This window comes from Populus euphratica, unplaced genomic scaffold (assembly GCF_000495115.2).
Source record: "Populus euphratica unplaced genomic scaffold, PopEup_1.0 scaffold12.1, whole genome shotgun sequence".
NCBI lineage: Eukaryota > Viridiplantae > Streptophyta > Magnoliopsida > Malpighiales > Salicaceae > Populus > Populus euphratica.
In genome coordinates, this window is record NW_011499858.1 from 405,531 (window position 1) to 426,051 (window position 20,521).

At 31.3% G+C, this 20,521-nt stretch overlaps 2 protein-coding genes across 2 annotated transcripts; one reads left to right on the forward strand and one right to left on the reverse strand.

The window, feature by feature from the left end:
• Positions 1 to 4,593: 4,593 nt before the first annotated feature.
• Positions 4,594 to 20,323, forward strand: LOC105123876 (ABC transporter F family member 5-like). The gene is made up of 9 exons (XM_011023641.1): positions 4,594 to 5,674; positions 6,132 to 6,473; positions 16,683 to 16,823; positions 16,928 to 17,107; positions 17,231 to 17,386; positions 19,113 to 19,214; positions 19,310 to 19,438; positions 19,779 to 19,883; positions 19,965 to 20,323. Exons 1-9 carry the CDS (start codon positions 4,814 to 4,816, stop codon positions 20,058 to 20,060), a joined length of 2,112 nt encoding a protein of 703 aa, XP_011021943.1. The 5' UTR covers positions 4,594 to 4,813; the 3' UTR covers positions 20,061 to 20,323.
• LOC105123875 (DNA-directed RNA polymerase II subunit 4) lies at positions 10,055 to 12,519 on the reverse strand. Its single transcript, XM_011023640.1, has 7 exons — positions 12,501 to 12,519; positions 12,230 to 12,279; positions 12,036 to 12,144; positions 11,353 to 11,430; positions 11,041 to 11,074; positions 10,887 to 10,955; positions 10,055 to 10,422 (listed from the first exon to the last, which is right to left on the reverse strand). Exons 2-7 carry the CDS (start codon positions 12,276 to 12,278, stop codon positions 10,345 to 10,347), a joined length of 417 nt encoding a protein of 138 aa, XP_011021942.1. The 5' UTR covers position 12,279; positions 12,501 to 12,519; the 3' UTR covers positions 10,055 to 10,344.
• Positions 20,324 to 20,521: the final 198 nt, after the last annotated feature.

Genomic DNA, 20,521 nt, shown 5'->3' on the forward strand with positions numbered 1-20,521 from the left:
TCATAAAACGCTGCAGCAGAGGTTTATAGGATAAAGAAAGGTTTAAATCTCTTATGAAACGACACATGGAAGAAAACATATCACAAATATTTACGCATGGTGGATTGATATATGATAAAGACATCATTGATTATTTATCACTCATCACTCTTGTAATTATTTCAATTATCAACAACGAGCTTAGATTATTTAATTATATCCTATCAAAATTATTAAGTGCTTGATTGGCATTATTGTGACATGAAATCTAACTATTTTTTAAGAAAAATTATCTTGATAATTCTATAATTTAATTTTTATCTTTGTTTTTTCCCTTTACAGTTATTTTTTTCAAATGTTATAATTTTTTATCTTGAATCAAAGTAAATTTTCAAAATTAATAAAATAATCATAATTCTTCTCTCTCTCTCTCTCTATATATATATATATAGACACGCGCATATAAACTAGCCTTATCACACCAATCGCTCTTTCTTTTCAACCTTAATTATTTTATTTTATTTTATTTTATTGCCATTATGCCACGATTGTTCGAGGTTGGTTTGATGATTTGAAGAATTCTGGGCCATCATCTAATGTTTACAATGGAGAGAAAAAATTATGATAAATTTTTACTGTAAAGAACGTCAAGGGCAGAATATAAATATGGAACAAGCATCTCAATACCCGGAAGAAATGGAGGGGAAAAAGAGGGAAAACCCGGTCGGTTCAATTGAGGATATGCTTGGAACGAGATTCAGGGTTTGAGAAGTAGCAACTAGCCTCTCAGCATTTATTTTAGTCAGTGCCTTCTGCAAGGAGGGAGACATTGAATCAGGCATGGATTTAGAGTTAGTTTGGGAATTGGTGTTTCAAAAAACTAATAATTAAATTTTAAATTTTTTAGTTTGAAATTAAATTTTAAATTTAAATGCTTTTGTTTTGTTTTAATATGTTGATATCAGAAATAATTTTTTTAAAAATAAAAAATATATAATATTTTAATATGTTATCAAATAAAAAATATTTAAAAAATATTTGTTATTAGAATTCTTAATATAGAGTGCCATTATAATAACAAGTCACTCCTATTATAGCTGTTTCTTGAAAGGTTTATTTAATGGAAAAGCACATTGGAATTTATTGATGGAGTTACAATGAAAAGGGGAAAGTAACTTGAACATAGTTGTATTATTTTTCGGTTTTAATTATTATTTAAAAAATATTGGTAGGCTTGTGGGTAAATAGATTTTTTTATTGATATTTTTTACTGGAACTCTCAATAATATAATGTATCATCTTCCTTCAAATTTCAAAATGTAAAATGTAACTTTAAAAAAACTGCCCTGTGTGTTACAAGTTGAATTTTTTTTTTTTTAAATGTACAAAAAGATATAAGAATTATTAATATGTTTTTTCTTATACAATAATCTACCTATATAGAGATTAGTGTGATATAACTTGATTGATTTAATAAGTTTAAAAATAATTCGAATAACCTATAAAAAAATAGTTTAATTAAAAAAATCAAAATAATATATTTTTAAAAATATAAAAATAATAACATGTTAAATTAACTCAGATTAACTTGAGTTAATATGTCAAATTTGCTATCATGGTTATGAGACCTGATGACCCTGCTAAAAGCAAATAAAAAATTATTAAATTTAATTATCAATTAATTTAATGTTTAAGAATTAAATTGAAGAAAAAAAAAGATTTGAGTCAACCCCACAAACCCAAGTTAGAAGATCAAGATAACTTCATATAAACCAAATAATATAATTTATAAATTATAATTTTTAACACTATAAAATTAAGAAAAAAATTAATTAAAAAAATAAAAAATCATAATTTAACTTGATTAAGCAATAAAACTCATGACTTTGGTTATAAAGTTGTGATAATTCTATATAAAACAAACTAAAACAATAACTATAAATCATAATTTTTAATTAATTAAATATTAAAGGATGATATTAATAAAAAAATTAATTAAAAACATAAACCAAGCAAGCATGACTAACCTAAAAAAATCATAATTTGGGTAATTAGATAATTATAACTTTATAGAAAGTGCAATGCAACAATTTATGAAGTACAATGCCCATTAAATTTAATGTTGTAAGATCAATTTGAATGGAAAAAAAAATTATTTTTTAAAGAAAAAATAGAATGTCCTTAAAACTTTTGAGAAGCAGAGTGAAAAAAAACCTTGATATTTCACTATTTTTTACTACAATAAAATACCAAGGCATCTTAATATGTACAAGATATGTTAATCGTGCTTTGCCAGAAGTTAATTTTTTTTCCAGCGTAGAAAAGTGACAAGTCAAGAAAAAAAATTCAAGTCACAAGTAATTGACTAAAGAGATTATTTAAATAACATGAAAACAATAACAATAATAAATAAACTAAAAAAATAAAATAAAAAAAATCACCTGCGAGCCTATTTGGCTTATCAGACAATGCAATGCCAACTTAACCGAATAAAAACTAACAAAATAAAGAGTCAAAATTAAAAACAAATAAAAAACATCACCAAAAATTAAGTATAGAATATGCTGTTATATTAATTATATGGTATGTATTTATCAAAATTATATTAAAATTATATTTTATTATATCTAATGTTTATATTTTCATCATATAATTAAATTATTATCTTAATTATAAAGCTAATATATTAAATTCGATCTTCAAAATTTTAATATTTTAATATTAATAAAATTTTATTTTATCAACTGAATGATATAATATTTTCTTGATATCGAGAGATATATAAGACATAAAAATTAAATAATCAACATAATTTTAAAAAAATAAATAAAAAAATTAAAGGATAAAAATAAAATAAAAATTCACTGTAAAATCTTTTACTTGTCACGATGTTTTACTAATTCCTCTTATTTTTTTATAATAATAATATAATTTATATATAAACAAGGGCATGTATTTCCATGACAGCCATCGTTTTCAATCATTTATTTATCCACTCTTTTGTTATTATAAGTTATCTTAATTTCACTCATGAAAAAGCGAATTCTTGAGAGTAAAATATATTTTAAATTTAATACATCCAGCAATGTTCCGCTTCTTCATTTCGATTTTGATAGTTTCAAAATCTTCAATGTAAATCCTTATGTTTCTAAAAATATATATATATACACATACATACATGTATGTATTATATTTTTCCTGACCTTTTCCTCCCAAATGCCGGAAAGGGCTCAACGCTTTGAAATAACAAAAATTTACATGAAAGCCGGATTTAAAAAAACATCACAAAAAGAAATAAAATAGGGATAATTACAACAAATCTTTTATAATCTAATCTGAATTTTTTATATACTTCTATAAATTACATTTTAAATCTTGGATCAAACAAAAAATCCAAATAAAATATATTATTGAGGATGCAAACTATTATTAAATATATATAAATTATATTATGAAAATTATAATTTATAAAAGTATAAAAAAATAAAATTAGAAGAATTTTTGTAATTATTTCAATAAAATATCGGGCCCGATCGAAAAGAAATCCGCGGGTTCTAGATTGCATACCTTTCGCCATGTAAGAAAAAAAAAAAAGGATAAGAAAACATGATTCTATCTGTTCTGTCTTAGTTTAAAGTTTGAACACGTGGGACGAGGTTTCCATTAAAATCACACGTGTAACAGATAACAGGGTAAAGAAGAAGCTCGAACTCGGTCAGTAGAATTTGGGCCACGGAACTTTATTTGGGCACGACCGTTATCTGTTTCCATGGCCACAAAATTTTCCAACAGCGAAAATCTCAGACGTGCATTTTTTTCAAAAGGCTTGAATCTGTCTGAAACAGCATAAATGCGTGTTCCTAGAGAAAGTTTGGAATTATAATACTTTTTTTTTTTGTTTTTTTTTAACCTTATAATTTTTTTAATTTAGTTAAATAATTTTTATATTTTACACCGGATCATAAAATTAATTGTATTTTAAATTTTATTTTTATAAAAATTAAAATATTATATTTTTTATTTATAAGATTTATTTTTTTATTTAAAAATTTATCTAACATTAATTTTAATCAAACATATATTTTTTAAATTATAACTAAAAATATTTTTTTAAAAATATATTTTTTAAATCACAATTATACAAATTTCCATAATAACTCACGCTACAAAGTTGAAAAAAAGTGATCGGATTTTTGTTTTCTCCAATGAATGTTTATTTCTATGGTATTTATCAGCCATTAATTAAACATTATGGATATAGCATCTTATTAATGTATATTATTCTTGTATTCAATTTATTTTGATTTTGAGAAGAACTTTAATTTTGGTGATTAAAAGACCATCCATCCTTTCTTTTATTTCTCGGTGCTTGATCCAAATTTTAGGAGGCATGAATAATGAAATCGTGTATTTAATATATTTGAAATTAAATAAATTAAAAAATGGATACACAAAACTCTTGAAAAATTGATTTTTTTTACCCTCAAGTTAAAGTGGGTGGTAAATCTTTATTAATATTAAGCTACAGAGTGGCAAGACTGAAAATAATACCATCTCCCCGAAGAAAAGAAAAAAGAAAAAATAGAAAAGAAAAGAAAAGAAAGAAAAGGGGAAAATTCTTTACAATCTTCCCTGGCAATTAACATCAAGCAATACCATCAACAGCTTCAAAACCATCACACACCACACTACACAACGCAGCAGTATCTCTTTCATGGCCTGAGGGGTCTTCTTCTCTCCACAGACACAGAGACAGACAGAGACCGCTGCCCGCCCTGAGGAACACTCTCCCGCCCAAACCCACCATCTCCCCTCAAATTTCTCACAACCAAACATGGACTTGTCCACTAAATTCCACTCTACCTTCTTCACCGGCACAACCCTTTTCAATCCTCAACAAAAACCCTCACTTCTTAAACCGAACCCATCTCTCTTATCCGCTAAATTCACTATAAACAGCACTAATTCATTCCACTTCCCTACCAGAAGACCGAATTCTAAAATCAAAGCACGCTTATCAACGGCTACGGTAGAAACTTCTGTTGCCGAACCCGAAACCGACATAGAGTCATTGTTTTCTAGCAATTCGGATGTTGAGTTCGACAAGAACCGCTTAAGAAAGCAATCAGACCGTGGGGCTTCAGGTATATCTTCAGGTATTAAGCTAGAAAATATAAGCAAGAGTTATAAAGGTGTTACTGTTTTGAAAGACGTGACTTGGGAAGTGAAAAAGGGTGAGAAAGTTGGATTAGTTGGTGTAAATGGAGCAGGCAAAACGACCCAGTTGAGAATTATGACTGGGCTAGAGGAGCCTGATTCAGGAAATGTGATTAAAGCCAAAGCCAATATGAAAATTGCGTTTTTGAGTCAAGAGTTTGAGGTTTCTATGAGTAGGACCGTGAAGGAAGAGTTCATGAGTGCTTTTAAAGAGGAAATGGAGATCGCTAAGAGGTTGGAGAAGGTGCAAAAGGCTATAGAGGGATCCGTGGAGGATTTGGAGTTGATGGGGAGGTTATTGGATGAGTTTGATTTGTTGCAGAGAAGAGCACAAGCTGTGGACTTGGATGAAGTTGACGCAAAGATTAGTAAGTTGATGCCTGAGCTCGGGTTTTCCCCTGAGGATTCGGATAGGTTGGTGGCTGCTTTCAGTAGTGGGTGGCAGATGAGGATGTCGCTTGGGAAGATTTTGCTGCAGGTATAATGTGGTTTTGGTTTTTTGGTAAACTACAGGCGTATAAGATTCAATGATAAGTTTGAGTTCATTGTGTCTAGAATGTTCAAGTATGATGCTTTTACTTGACACTGATTTATTGCCAAGAGAATGGTGCGGTGATTTTTTATTTTTGCTTGCAGGAAATAGATTGGCATTAGTGTTGTAGTTGAAACTGTTACCTTTTTTATTTGGAAATGTCGGAATTTGCTAAACATGCTTGTATTCGTTTGGAGGAATTGATGGCTAGTGGATGCAGCTTGGTTATAACTGAAAATCGGCTACTTTTTTCTATTTCTATCACTTTATGATGTAAAGTAACTTAACTTGAGCTGTGAAGCAACAAAAAACGGTTGCTCATTTACATCTAAAAATGTTTTGTTTGTGATCTTTGGAATAAATGGTTGATAGTTGACTTAAATTTTAACTTGTAAATTTGCAGGACCCAGATTTGTTGCTTTTGGATGAACCCACAAATCACCTTGACCTTGACACTATTGAGTGGCTTGAAGGTTATCTCCAGAAGCAAGATGTGCCGATGGTCATCATATCTCATGACCGAGCCTTTCTTGATCAATTGTGTACAAAAATTGTGGAAACTGATATGGGTGTGTCTAGGACATTTGAAGGAAATTATTCTCAATACATCATATCAAAAGCAGAATGGGTTGAAGCTCAGCTTGCTGCTTGGGAGAAGCATCAAAGGGAAATTGAGCACACGAGAGATTTAATAAGGAGGCTAGGTTCAGGAGCCAACTTTGGCCGTGCTTCTTCTGCTGAGAAGGTACAGTGAGGTTCAAAGAGCTCCAGTTCCTTTTATCAAACTTCATTTTGAAATATTCTATTCTTGGTTATTTTTCAAATTCCTTCTTGATATCTAATGAGCTACTGTCCAGAAATATTCAGTCTATGCTCTGGTATATTAGTATGTTCCCTTACATTAGACCAATTCTTGCATTTCTTACTGTTATCTAAATATTGCAATTACAATATTTAAAATTAAATTGAGATTCTCTTATAAAATCTTCAATCTCACATCTTTATTCTATTGCTCACTCTATGCTCTATTGGTTGTTTTACAGAAATTTGTCCTGCTTTTCCATCCATTTCTTGAAAAATTCTTCTATTCTGTACTAGATATTAATTTGTACAGAGCTCATGATACTGCACGTGCTTAACATTCATTAACAACTGAAAAATTGGATGAGATGAGAAACAATATTTCCTTCATTAGCTCTCATCGTCAATACTTTTGTTGTCCTTTTTAAGCAGATGGATACCTGGGTTTGTTTCAATGCAATATATGATTGTTGATGCTTCTTGATATATGCTGTTTAGTTCAACAAGACAATACAAGCACGGTGTAATTACCCTATCCACAAGATATAGCTAGATTAAGTTAGGTTATATTCTCCTAGGTATAATGCATATCATAGTTTGCACTCTGTTCTAAGCACAGGGCATATGGCATGTGACACATAAATAATTCCTCTTCTCTATCCGGTTGTGGTTAGTTTCTTTAGACATGATGAATAGGATTCTTGAGGTATTTGCAAAGGAATTTAAGCTTTTGAGTTTAGGGGATTTGGCATGCCAACCTTTTCCTTTCCGTACTCATAGATGCTCAATATCAAATCACATGTCACTGTGGCATATATCAAACTCTAGTTCCTCTTCATCAACTATTTTTTCACTGTAAGAACTTTCTTATGGGTGAAGGCCACCTCTTCTATGCTATAAATACACTTATTTCTCAATTAAGGGTTTCATTTTACACCAATAAATATAGTTCTGATTTACATCGTTTCCTATCCATTGTATCTGCCTTGTATTTACTCTCATAGCTCCCCTATACATTGTCTCCTATCCTCACCTGTCATGATAGATCTTCCTTTTATTTTTGATGAATAGCATGAGGTTTTGAAAGTCATGTTAGATCTCTCTAAATTGCTTGCTCATTTTTTTATCGATTTGGTGTTTTTTTATTGCATCACTTCTATGCAACACTGTGTCTCTTAAACATCCACGAACTAACTAGTTAGCATGTACTCGTGTTGAACCTAAGAATACTATCTATAGTGAAAAGGAGGTGAAGATATTATTATGCTGGTATCATAAGCAAGAAAACAGTCTAAAGATAACAGTACAATTATCAAAGCTTAAGATATGCTAATAAACCATTATTTTATCTTTAAAGTGGTTGGTTTTGACTAAAGCTAATAAAATCGTCTAATTGTGTTGGTCTTCCTAGAATTTAGTTGGTCATTTTGCTCATTAACTTATGAATATTAAACTTATTAGAAGTAGAGTTCACAACTAATAAAATCACAAATATTACATTTTGGAGATATTCCGAAATGGAAATATTTTAAACTGAACATGATTCCTATTAGTGGCCAAACTCTGAATTTTCACTGATTGTAATAATTTGCAAGTATATTTTATCCACAAAAAATAATAAAACTCACCAAAGTTTTAACATATTTGTACTTATATATATTGCATGCACACATTCAATATGCTTTTGGACTTTTGATACTTGATGTCTAGATTGTTGTTATTGGTCGAGTGGGTTCGTTATTATAGTTTTGTATGAATGGAACACATTATGCCACATGTTTTTCTATACTAATTCTTTTAATTGTGCTGTCTTCCCTTTTTATTCTCTTTTCTTTTAATGAAGCTTGAAGTCTTGAGTGTTTTATTTCTGTTTCCTTCAGGCACGCCTAGCGTTTTGCAAATTCATGGTTAAACCTTCAACTTTATTAGTTTTGGATGAACCAACTAATCATTTGGATATACCTTCAAAAGAGATGCTTGAGGTTTGGTCTTTTACATATTTGTTTTGTTTCCATTTCTTTTACATTTTATTTTGCTTTAGACATTATGGTCGATATATGACTTATTGTGACATCAGGAGGCCATATCAGAATACAAAGGCACAGTCATTACAGTTTCTCATGACCGTTATTTCATAAAGCAAATAGTTAATAGAGTAGTGGAAGTGAAAGACGGCAAGTTACAGGATTATGCAGGCGATTACAATGTAAGTCCTCCTTCTGCTTCTCTCTTCTTTCATCTTACAACTACGCATCTTCTGGCATGCTATTCACCTAGAGTGATAGTATTAAAGTCACAATATTTATTTCTAAGATGGGGGGCCATGTATTTTCATGCCTGTTTCATGTAAATTTTTTTATTATGGAACTTTGTGAGGCCACATTTTTTTTTTTTTACCTCGAACCAATGCTTGATACATTGAAGATTAAGAAATCAAAGTTTCTTACTAATCCTGCACGTATGGCACAAGTAGAAGTCTGGGTGCATTATAATCTTAAATGTAGGATGTTAATGGTTGGTTGGCTCCAAATTTTTGTGATTCACAGTATTATCTGGAGAAAAATCTGGACGCAAGGGTGAGAGAGCTTGAACGAGAGGCGGAGCTTGAGGACAAGGCTCCCAAAGTAAAGGCCAAATCTAAGATGTCAAAGGTGAGTTCTGCCACTTGTTTACTCCTGTTACAAAGTAAGCAATGGCGGTGATTTGAGCCAAAGTTTGTTCTTTTATAACAGGCTGAGAAGGAAGCTCGGAAGAAACAAAAAATTCAGGCCTATCAGGCTGCCAAACAGAAGTCAAAAGGGTTGAAGAATTCAAAGAGATGGAATTGAGAGCTATACAGTTACATTGATCATCACACTTTGTTAAACGAATTTTGTCTTGTAAAGATCCTAGGAAGTGATGTGGCCTATTTTGTGCCAGGAACTCGATCTTTGTAAATAATAGCAATAGAAATACAGGTCCTCGTTAAAGTCTGGGATGGGAAATCTTGTGATCCAAGTTTTGCTTCTGGTTTGATCGTGTTACGATCTGTATAATGCAGGATAGCAGGCAGTATGTGTAAAACTCCTTAACACAGGTTGCTCCTTTTCAATTAACGTCCTGAAAATCAACTTGGGGTTTGCTGGAGAATATAATTGTTGCCATGGAAAATGAAAAATGTGGTGTGGATAAAACGGAGTAGAGGAAACGCGCGGTCGCATCATGTCAAGGTTCCTCCAAAATCTTGAGTAGAAAATCATTCTATAGGTTGTTTTTTAGCCTGGACTCGGAATTCCAAGGGAACAACCTCTCACAAAGCATTCTATAGGTTGTTTTTTTGAATGATATTAATGTGTATCAAAAATAAAAATATGAAAAAACATCATTTTAATTTGAAAAGTAACCTATGATGCAATACCAAACACGCACCAAAAAACTACAAGCTTTAATCACCGTTCCCTTTTTTTGAAAGAAAAAAGTTAATATCTTCCATCAAACTAAATAGCTAACTTAAAACATGCAGCAGTTAGTCAATTCTAGGTTCAGTTTGTCTTAAATCATATAGCTATTTATAAACGGGTCAAAACAAAGACTGAACTGTAACATTCGAATAGGCAGTTGATATCAAGTGCAAGTAATTACCAAATGTCACGTGAGAGCAGTATCACAGTACATGGCCATAAGGACTGATGTATAAACCATTTGGCTCAGATGAAATTTAGAACGATATTGATAGCCATCAACAGCTTAAACCACTCTCATTCTTGCAAGCGAAAAAGCCTTGAACATTTAGATGACAACCATCCAGATTGAAAAGGAAGGGGATATTGTAGCCCCTATTCAAATTTCTTGATCAATGACAGGTCATTCAACATTTTCTCAATTGCTTCATCATCGTGAGCTCGGCCTTTGGTCTACATAACAAAGACATTTGGTTAAGTAACGTTCAAATTAGATTTATTCATCAATAACAGTTCATTCAACATTTTCTCAATTGCTTCATCATTGTGAGTCCGGCCTTTCATGTACATTAAAAAATACATTTGGTTCATAAAGGTTCTTTGAATTATGAGAATCGCATAATATAATGAATAAAACACTTGTCAATTTCTTTCGGGAGCAGTGCCTAGTAATATCATGAAAAATAGCTACTTTCATTGTCCAATAAAACCCCAACAAAATGATCAGCATAACATAAGTTCTTGGTTTTATTTTTTATTTTAAAAAAAAAACTAGAGAGGGAGAAAAGTGCCTAGATTGGTAGCATGCATCAATTTATTTGTTTGTCTCCTCTGTTGATTTCATTATCACTGTATATTGACCTGGTGAGAATTAGTCTTAAATAGAAGGGCCAAACCAAATGTCTGAAAAGACTAACCTTGATAGAAGGTACCATGGCAATAGCTTCCTCGACTGTTTCTGGGCAAAGGTTGCCAAGAACACAAAGCTACAAGATAAATAATTGCAATTTATTATATTCTGTATCATGAGTAGAAACATAAATCTCAATTCATCGTGTAACTGTAATTTACCTCAAATTCAGCCAACTGGTATCGGCTAAGAATTCTGGATGCTGGTTAAGTTTTCACAAAGATTCTGCAAGATACTAGAAATTTGAAAACAAACTATAAACCAATTACATGCATCATCCTCTAACTAACAAACCGCCCCCATCTTTTACTGATGAAAAATAATTGCCATTGTCCTTTGATCCTTTGATCAGCACTCAATAAAAGTGAGATCCTAGAAACTTGAATCCATGGTAACTAAACATGACAGAATAATTAAAAGGAAACCCTCAACATTATCAAATATTCTAGAATTTCTTTATAGTTCAAGGATACTCTCGAACTTGTCTGACAGCATCGGGATTTTTATAGCGGCTAAAGCGTTTCACATACTGCAGTGATTTCTCAAATACTCTGCAATGCAATGAAAAACAATACTTAAGCACATTCGAAAAAAGAAAACGTAGATTTAAGGCATGCAAAACCTCGTCAGTTTTCACCTTTGTTTGACAAACCATCAGGAGCAGATTTTTTTTTCCCAGCAGGGGCAAACTTTATTGGTATCATTTAATTTTTACAATGAAGTTACCTCCAAAACATTGCATCAAAGGCCTCCTAGTTCCTACATTCATGATTTAGACTAAACCTATTTATCATAAAGTGACCATAAGCTCCTCACTGTCATTAAGATGATTTAGACAACCTCAACACGAGAAGAAGATATTGAAAAATCTATGCTCGATTAGCTTAATCAAAGAAAAAAAGAAAAGAAAAGAAGAAGACGCTTTGCATGATTTTTGTATCATCTCCCCTATCATCTCCCCTCTAGAATCAATTTATGTCATCCAACTAAACAGAAACCAGAAAGTCCGTCTGTGAATATGCTAAACTCAAAACAAGCCAAAAGCTACTCAACCAATACAACCACATATCACACACACAAACACACAAGTACGGCAACGCAGACTTGAAAGATGCACAGCACAGTAATTTCAGAACTGTAAAACTGTATTACTTACTGGGATACTTGATTCATAGGATCATCAGACATCTGTTGAAGCTGCTCATACTTATGCTCAAGAATTAAAGCAACTTCACAATTCATCAAGCACTTGGCTTTCAAAAAATCTAAAAAGAAAACAAAACCCATCATAAAAAAAATCTGCTAAATCGCACGTTAAACTGATATCAAGACTCAAAGGTAGAGTACTACCATCTCCGATTTTGAGCTCGGCAGCATTCTCTTCCTCTTCTCCTGACATACTGTGACTCACAAATAAATCAAACACGGTCAAATTAACAAGAAGAAAAAGAGGGAGAACAAATTTCTTATTAAAGCTCAATATTTTTCGAACTTCATCAAGAACCCTAATGACAAAACCTAAAGTAGAAGTTGATTTCTAAAGTTTCAGACAACAAAAGCAGTTTGGTGATGTTAAGGAATCGAACCAGAGTAGATATCTAAACTAGCTTTCAAAGATTACCTTGAATGGTTAAGAATTTCTTTATTTTATTTTTTCTTTTCGTTTCCTTTTTAAGGTTTTTCGTTAGAGAGGGGTGGGTTATTTATTTTTTATTTGGTTCCAGAATGAATTTATCTTATTACGGCTACGCTTCCAGGTCTCAAAGAAATTAAGCTTCCGTTAATTAATTAATGCATTTTTGTAACTTAGCATTAAATACATTTTTTGAATAATTAAAAAGAACTACTTGCCCTTTGAAAATCACTATAACTCGTATACACTGTTTACTACAGTGTAATACCAGTAAAAAAAAATTAACACTAACTTGTGAGAGCATTAAAGTTTTTTTAACCGTACCTGTTAGTTATAACTAAATTAATCCAAAACAAACAAGATTTTCTTTTTATATATAATAAAACAACTAAAATGCTTTTAAAAGAAAGAATTTTAAAACTAAAACCTGGGAACTTATTTATTTTTCAGAATGATTTTATCGTTATTATTATTAAAGTTTGAGAGTGATTTAATATCTAGCTAAAATAAAAGATGTAGGCATGAGCGAGACGCTTGAACAATTTAAACAGCATATGTAGTGCTTTACAATGTCTAAAAATAATCAATTTGTTAAAAATGATGTTGCGTCTTTTGTATGTAAAGTGACATGTGTTGGCTTTGATAATCCAATTTATTATCGGTGATATTTTTTTTCTTTTTTTTTTCTCTTAACAATAATAATTTAGTTATTTGTGTTGGTAATTCAACTTTAGTTAATATTTTATTTTTATTTTTAATTTTTATTCTTCACCTTTTAGTCCTTATTCAACCTTAACCTTTTTAACCTTTTTAAAGGAGGAAAAAAAAGTCCCCCAATTACAAATAAAATTATTGTTGTCGGCACATATTGTTATATTAAAAAGATAATAAAATAACGCTTTCAACAACACAAAAAAAAAAAAAAATTTTTGTATGTAAAGAGGCACCACTTGAAGGGTGTGGGTGCCTCCCACATACCAGAGAGTGCACCATATATTTGTCACCTTTATATATACAAGTGGTGAAATTTTAAATTGTCTCTAAGTTGACTTGATATGAATAAAAAAATTATTATGAAAAGATGAAAAAATCCAATAACTTCGTTTAAAATTTTTTATTTATAAAAGCATTTTAGTTGTTTCACCATGCTTTTTATTTTTTTTTTTTTTTTATATTTCATAAAATACCAAATTGCCCTTTGACTAACATTATATTAACAAAAAACATTGTGAAAATACAAAAATGCTCCTTGATGTGTGGTCATTTCATTATGCGATTGAAATAAAAAAACACTTATTTTAAATTAATCTATTTTAATAGATTTAAATTTAAAATGTATTTAAAAAAAGTTAAGTGTATGGACTTGGAAGGCCCATATGCCTGGGCCATAAAGAAAAAGACCATGCTTATAAGCCATGCTCGAATGGACTGACCATGTTCATAACATGAACAAAAAGCTATCTATTTAAGGACAATATGCTCTGCTATGTTTTTTTTTTAGCTCAATCCACTGAAATCTAATAGTGGTATACACTATAATGCGCAATGATAGTCTCTAATAAATTCACATGGTTGCTTGACCTCGTGTGTTTATGCATAAGCTGTCACTATAGTTCAATTTTTCTCGTCAATGACAATCTCTCATCAACTTATCTTTTCAGTGGGCACCAATTTTTCTCATAAATCACTCGTGAGCGCCAACTTTTTTACATAGCATAAGAAAAATATAAAAACAAACGAGAATAACCAAGTTTAGCTAAATTTTCAACTTATTAAACAGTGACCAAGTCCAATCACTTTATCCTATCATTACATAATGATCAAGTTCTAACATGGCTTATCAATCATGAAAGACCTAGATTCAATTCAAAGTTTTTATGGTCTCATAACAACCTGGAATTGTTAGGTTTGAATCAACACCCAACCTAAGTGACGAGGCCCAAATAACACAACAAATTATATAAAACTAAAAGGCATCAGCTTTTAAGATTACCATGTACCCTCTCATGATTGCTTTTGGTTTGGAGCAGTGCATATAAAAATTTCACATTGATTCTTAAACTTTTATTCTATGCGATTTGGCTCTTTAAAGCCCAAATTAGCCCTCAATTGCATATTTTTTTAGGGGGAGGATTGAATTGAAAGCTAAGGGACTAAAGTGAAAATCTTGGGTAACATGGAGGGCGGGTTGAAAGTTTTATTGAAACATTCATTTTAATCACTTATATTTTTAAGTATAAGGCAATCGGTCTTTTGAATTTCAAAACAGTATATTTTGGTACTTAACTTCATTTTCCTTTTTATTCAATCACTTTCTGTTGGGAGGAGAGATAGGGAGTTGCTGGATTCTAACCTAGGTGTTTTGAGTAAAAAATAAGTGGAAAATGAGATTTTAGATGAAAAAACAATGAACATTATTTTTTTGGCTACTATAATGGCCGAATTTTGGATTGAAACAGGTGACGCATCATTATTTTTTAAAATATGCATCGTCCGCCCCTTTAAACTTTTTTAAAATGGCCTCTGCTTGGGCCTAGCATTGCAAGCCCGAACGCTGACCATTGCTTCATTGGGCTGGGCACTAGACTTGACTTACCAAGCCCACAAACACCCTAGTTCTTATATATATTTTTAAAAAATAAGTGCATTATTTGTGTATATTTTTTTTAAATAATTTTTTTGTTGTTTATGTTTTAATTAGACTGTGATTATTTTTAAATGATATTGAGTGTGTTTAGTTTATAGAGATGTGAGTACGATTCATTTGTGTTTTTTTGTTAATTTTATATAGATTAATTTTTTTTTTTCAAATATTGATTTTTTTATAAGATTTTTCATATGTGCAGCCTAACATTGTATTTTTTAATTATTGTTCAATAGAATTTATGTGTTATGTGCAACCTTGCATTGTTTTTTTTAATGCACACATACACACATAAAATAATTATTCAATAAATTTTATATGTGTTGGTTTTTGTTATAAATTTTTTATGTTTTTTTATTACAAATTTATTTTGATAGAGAAATTTATTAAACATGACCATGTAAAATACCCGTGTTGAAATTTGAGATATTTTGATCTTTATTTTTCACTTGATTTTCTCAATTTTATCTTTGTTTATTGTTTATGATTTTTTTTCGTTACTTTATACAATGGTTATTGGGTTTTTTTTTAATTAGAAGAGTTTATAAGTTTTTCAATTTACATTAAGGAGTTTTTTTGTTTTGTGTGTGTATGCATAATCTATTGTAAGAAACTATTTAATCAATGTTTGCCGGAGAAAGTTTAAATGTTTTAAATATTTTTAAGTTGCTTTCTCTTTGAAATTTTTTTTTTAGATGAGTGTTTAAAGTATATACCATACTCATTTTATACACTGAGTCCAAACACATAGATTGATGTATAAAATATTTTTACAGATAATTAACTAAGTTGTTTAGGTCTTTACAGTAATATTTTATACATAGGGTCCAAACATTTATTACTCTTTACTTGTTAACAATTGCTGGAACTTCACTTTTCACTCAAAAGCTGGCCTTTCATATTCTTTTTGTTCATCATATTACCTTTTATTTTGAATTACTCAAAGAATGTCTATGTTAGATTTATGTCGCTTTATATTTTACAATTTGATTTTTATGTGAATTTTGAGACAATTTATATAAGTTTTTTACATACTACTTCTTTGTTGCTTGAAAGATAAATCATATATTTTTTAATGCTACGAGCTCTTGATTACATGTTTAGAAAATATTATTTCAATTATCTTACAATTAAAAATAGTGTATATTTTAAAAAATTATAAGCAATAATCAAAGTGGAATTCAGAAAATCATCTTAGTGGTTTGGACTTGTATAGTCTCCTCTCTTTTAAATTAACCTACTAGTGTTTGGTGGTGATTTCCGCTATGTGTGTTTTGTATATAAGCTACCACACCCAACACATGAAATTTTGCTATAACTATTCCTTGTTGTTATCTCACTTTAACTAGATCATTTTAAGGAAGTAGGATTGACTGGTACCCAGTTAAAAAAAACTTAAAGCTATGCTATTTATTTATCTTTTTTTATATCTAGAGTGGTCTTTCCCTACCCACTGTGGTCATCTAATCTCTACAACCTGCCTGGCTGCTTCAGTTTCTCCTAACATTTCTTTTTCATCATCATAGAAACTGGAGAGATTTCAAGAAGAAGATCAAATAGAGAAGCCATTTCAACGCAAACAAATGAAGATCAGGTTCCCAGAGCATGGGAGAAGTGGAAGATCTGTTGTTGTGATTAAGAATTTGGAATTTGGTTATGAGGATAAGGTAAGCCATGTTACAGGGAAGATGATTTTTGAAATACCGAGTTCTGTTTTTCCCATTGATCTTCTAGACATGTTATTGATGGTTATTGGTTGCTTTTGTTCCAGGTGCTTTTTAATAAGACAAATCTCATGATAGAAAGAGGAGAAAAAATTGCTATTATTGGTCCAAATGGATGTGGGAAGAGTACTTTACTGAAACTGATCATGGGTTTAGAGAAGCCAAGTAGAGGTGAAATTGTGCTTGGGGAACATAATTTACTACCAAATTATTTTGAGCAGAACCAGGTGCATTACACTCCTCAATCAGATGCCATTTCCTTTTAATCACGTGCTTTCTTGTCCTTCATGTTTTCTTGCTAATTTTAATTGTTAAACAGATCAACTGAGTATAATCTATTCACTTAATAGGCTGAGGCACTTGATTTAGATAAAACAGTACTTCAAACAGTGGAAGAAGTTGCAGAGGACTGGAGACTTGATGATATAAAGGGACTCCTTGGTCGTTGTAACTTCAAAGCGGATATGCTTGATAGAAAGGTTTCACTTTTGAGTGGTGGAGAAAAGGTAAACTAAATTGAGATTCTCTTATAAAATCTTCAATCTCACATCTTTATTCTATTGCTCACTCTATGCTCTATTGGTTGTTTTACAGAAATTTGTCCTGCTTTTCCATCCATTTCTTGAAAAATTCTTCTATTCTGTACTAGATATTAATTTGTACAGAGCTCATGATACTGCACGTGCTTAACATTCATTAACAACTGAAAAATTGGATGAGATGAGAAACAATATTTCCTTCATTAGCTCTCATCGTCAATACTTTTGTTGTCCTTTTTAAGCAGATGGATACCTGGGTTTGTTTCAATGCAATATATGATTGTTGATGCTTCTTGATATATGCTGTTTAGTTCAACAAGACAATACAAGCACGGTGTAATTACCCTATCCACAAGATATAGCTAGATTAAGTTAGGTTATATTCTCCTAGGTATAATGCATATCATAGTTTGCACTCTGTTCTAAGCACAGGGCATATGGCATGTGACACATAAATAATTCCTCTTCTCTATCCGGTTGTGGTTAGTTTCTTTAGACATGATGAATAGGATTCTTGAGGTATTTGCAAAGGAATTTAAGCTTTTGAGTTTAGGGGATTTGGCATGCCAACCTTTTCCTTTCCGTACTCATAGATGCTCAATATCAAATCACATGTCACTGTGGCATATATCAAACTCTAGTTCCTCTTCATCAACTATTTTTTCACTGTAAGAACTTTCTTATGGGTGAAGGCCACCTCTTCTATGCTATAAATACACTTATTTCTCAATTAAGGGTTTCATTTTACACCAATAAATATAGTTCTGATTTACATCGTTTCCTATCCATTGTATCTGCCTTGTATTTACTCTCATGGCTCCCCTATACATTGTCTCCTATCCTCACCTGTCATGATAGATCTTCCTTTTATTTTTGATGAATAGCATGAGGTTTTGAAAGTCATGTTAGATCTCTCTAAATTGCTTGCTCATTTTTTTATCGATTTGGTGTTTTTTTATTGCATCACTTCTATGCAACACTGTGTCTCTTAAACATCCACGAACTAACTAGTTAGCATGTACTCGTGTTGAACCTAAGAATACTATCTATAGTGAAAAGGAGGTGAAGATATTATTATGCTGGTATCATAAGCAAGAAAACAGTCTAAAGATAACAGTACAATTATCAAAGCTTAAGATATGCTAATAAACCATTATTTTATCTTTAAAGTGGTTGGTTTTGACTAAAGCTAATAAAATCGTCTAATTGTGTTGGTCTTCCTAGAATTTAGTTGGTCATTTTGCTCATTAACTTATGAATATTAAACTTATTAGAAGTAGAGTTCACAACTAATAAAATCACAAATATTACATTTTGGAGATATTCCGAAATGGAAATATTTTAAACTGAACATGATTCCTATTAGTGGCCAAACTCTGAATTTTCACTGATTGTAATAATTTGCAAGTATATTTTATCCACAAAAAATAATAAAACTCACCAAAGTTTTAACATATTTGTACTTATATATATTGCATGCACACATTCAATATGCTTTTGGACTTTTGATACTTGATGTCTAGATTGTTGTTATTGGTCGAGTGGGTTCGTTATTATAGTTTTGTATGAATGGAACACATTATGCCACATGTTTTTCTATACTAATTCTTTTAATTGTGCTGTCTTCCCTTTTTATTCTCTTTTCTTTTAATGAAGCTTGAAGTCTTGAGTGTTTTATTTCTGTTTCCTTCAGGCACGCCTAGCGTTTTGCAAATTCATGGTTAAACCTTCAACTTTATTAGTTTTGGATGAACCAACTAATCATTTGGATATACCTTCAAAAGAGATGCTTGAGGTTTGGTCTTTTACATATTTGTTTTGTTTCCATTTCTTTTACATTTTATTTTGCTTTAGACATTATGGTCGATATATGACTTATTGTGACATCAGGAGGCCATATCAGAATACAAAGGCACAGTCATTACAGTTTCTCATGACCGTTATTTCATAAAGCAAATAGTTAATAGAGTAGTGGAAGTCAAAGACGACAAGTTACAGGATTATGCAGGCGATTACAATGTAAGTCCTCCTTCTGCTTCTCTCTTCTTTCATCTTACAACTACGCATCTTCTGGCATGCTATTCACCTAGAGTGATAGTATTAAAGTCACAATATTTATTTCTAAGATGGGGGGCCATGTATTTTCATGCCTGTTTCATGTAAATTTTTTTATTATGGAACTTTGTGAGGCCACATTTTTTTTTTTTTACCTCGAACCAATGCTTGATACATTGAAGATTAAGAAATCAAAGTTTCTTACTAATCCTGCACGTATGGCACAAGTAGAAGTCTGGGTGCATTATAATCTTAAATGTAGGATGTTAATGGTTGGTTGGCTCCAAATTTTTGTGATTCACAGTATTATCTGGAGAAAAATCTGGACGCAAGGGTGAGAGAGCTTGAACGAGAGGCGGAGCTTGAGGACAAGGCTCCCAAAGTAAAGGCCAAATCTAAGATGTCAAAGGTGAGTTCTGCCACTTGTTTACTCCTGTTACAAAGTAAGCAATGGCGGTGATTTGAGCCAAAGTTTGTTCTTTTATAACAGGCTGAGAAGGAAGCTCGGAAGAAACAAAAAATTCAGGCCTATCAGGCTGCCAAACAGAAGTCAAAAGGGTTGAAGAATTCAAAGAGATGGAATTGAGAGCTATACAGTTACATTGATCATCACACTTTGTTAAACGAATTTTGTCTTGTAAAGATCCTAGGAAGTGATGTGGCCTATTTTGTGCCAGGAACTCGATCTTTGTAAATAATAGCAATAGAAATACAGGTCCTCGTTAAAGTCTGGGATGGGAAATCTTGTGATCCAAGTTTTGCTTCTGGTTTGATCGTGTTACGATCTGTATAATGCAGGATAGCAGGCAGTATGTGTAAAACTCCTTAACACAGGTTGCTCCTTTTCAATTAACGTCCTGAAAATCAACTTGGGGTTTGCTGGAGAATATAATTGTTGCCATGGAAAATGAAAAATGTGGTGTGGATAAAACGGAGTAGAGGAAACGCGCGGTCGCATCATGTCAAGGTTCCTCCAAAATCTTGAGTAGAAAATCATTCTATAGGTTGTTTTTTAGCCTGGACTCGGAATTCCAAGGGAACAACCTC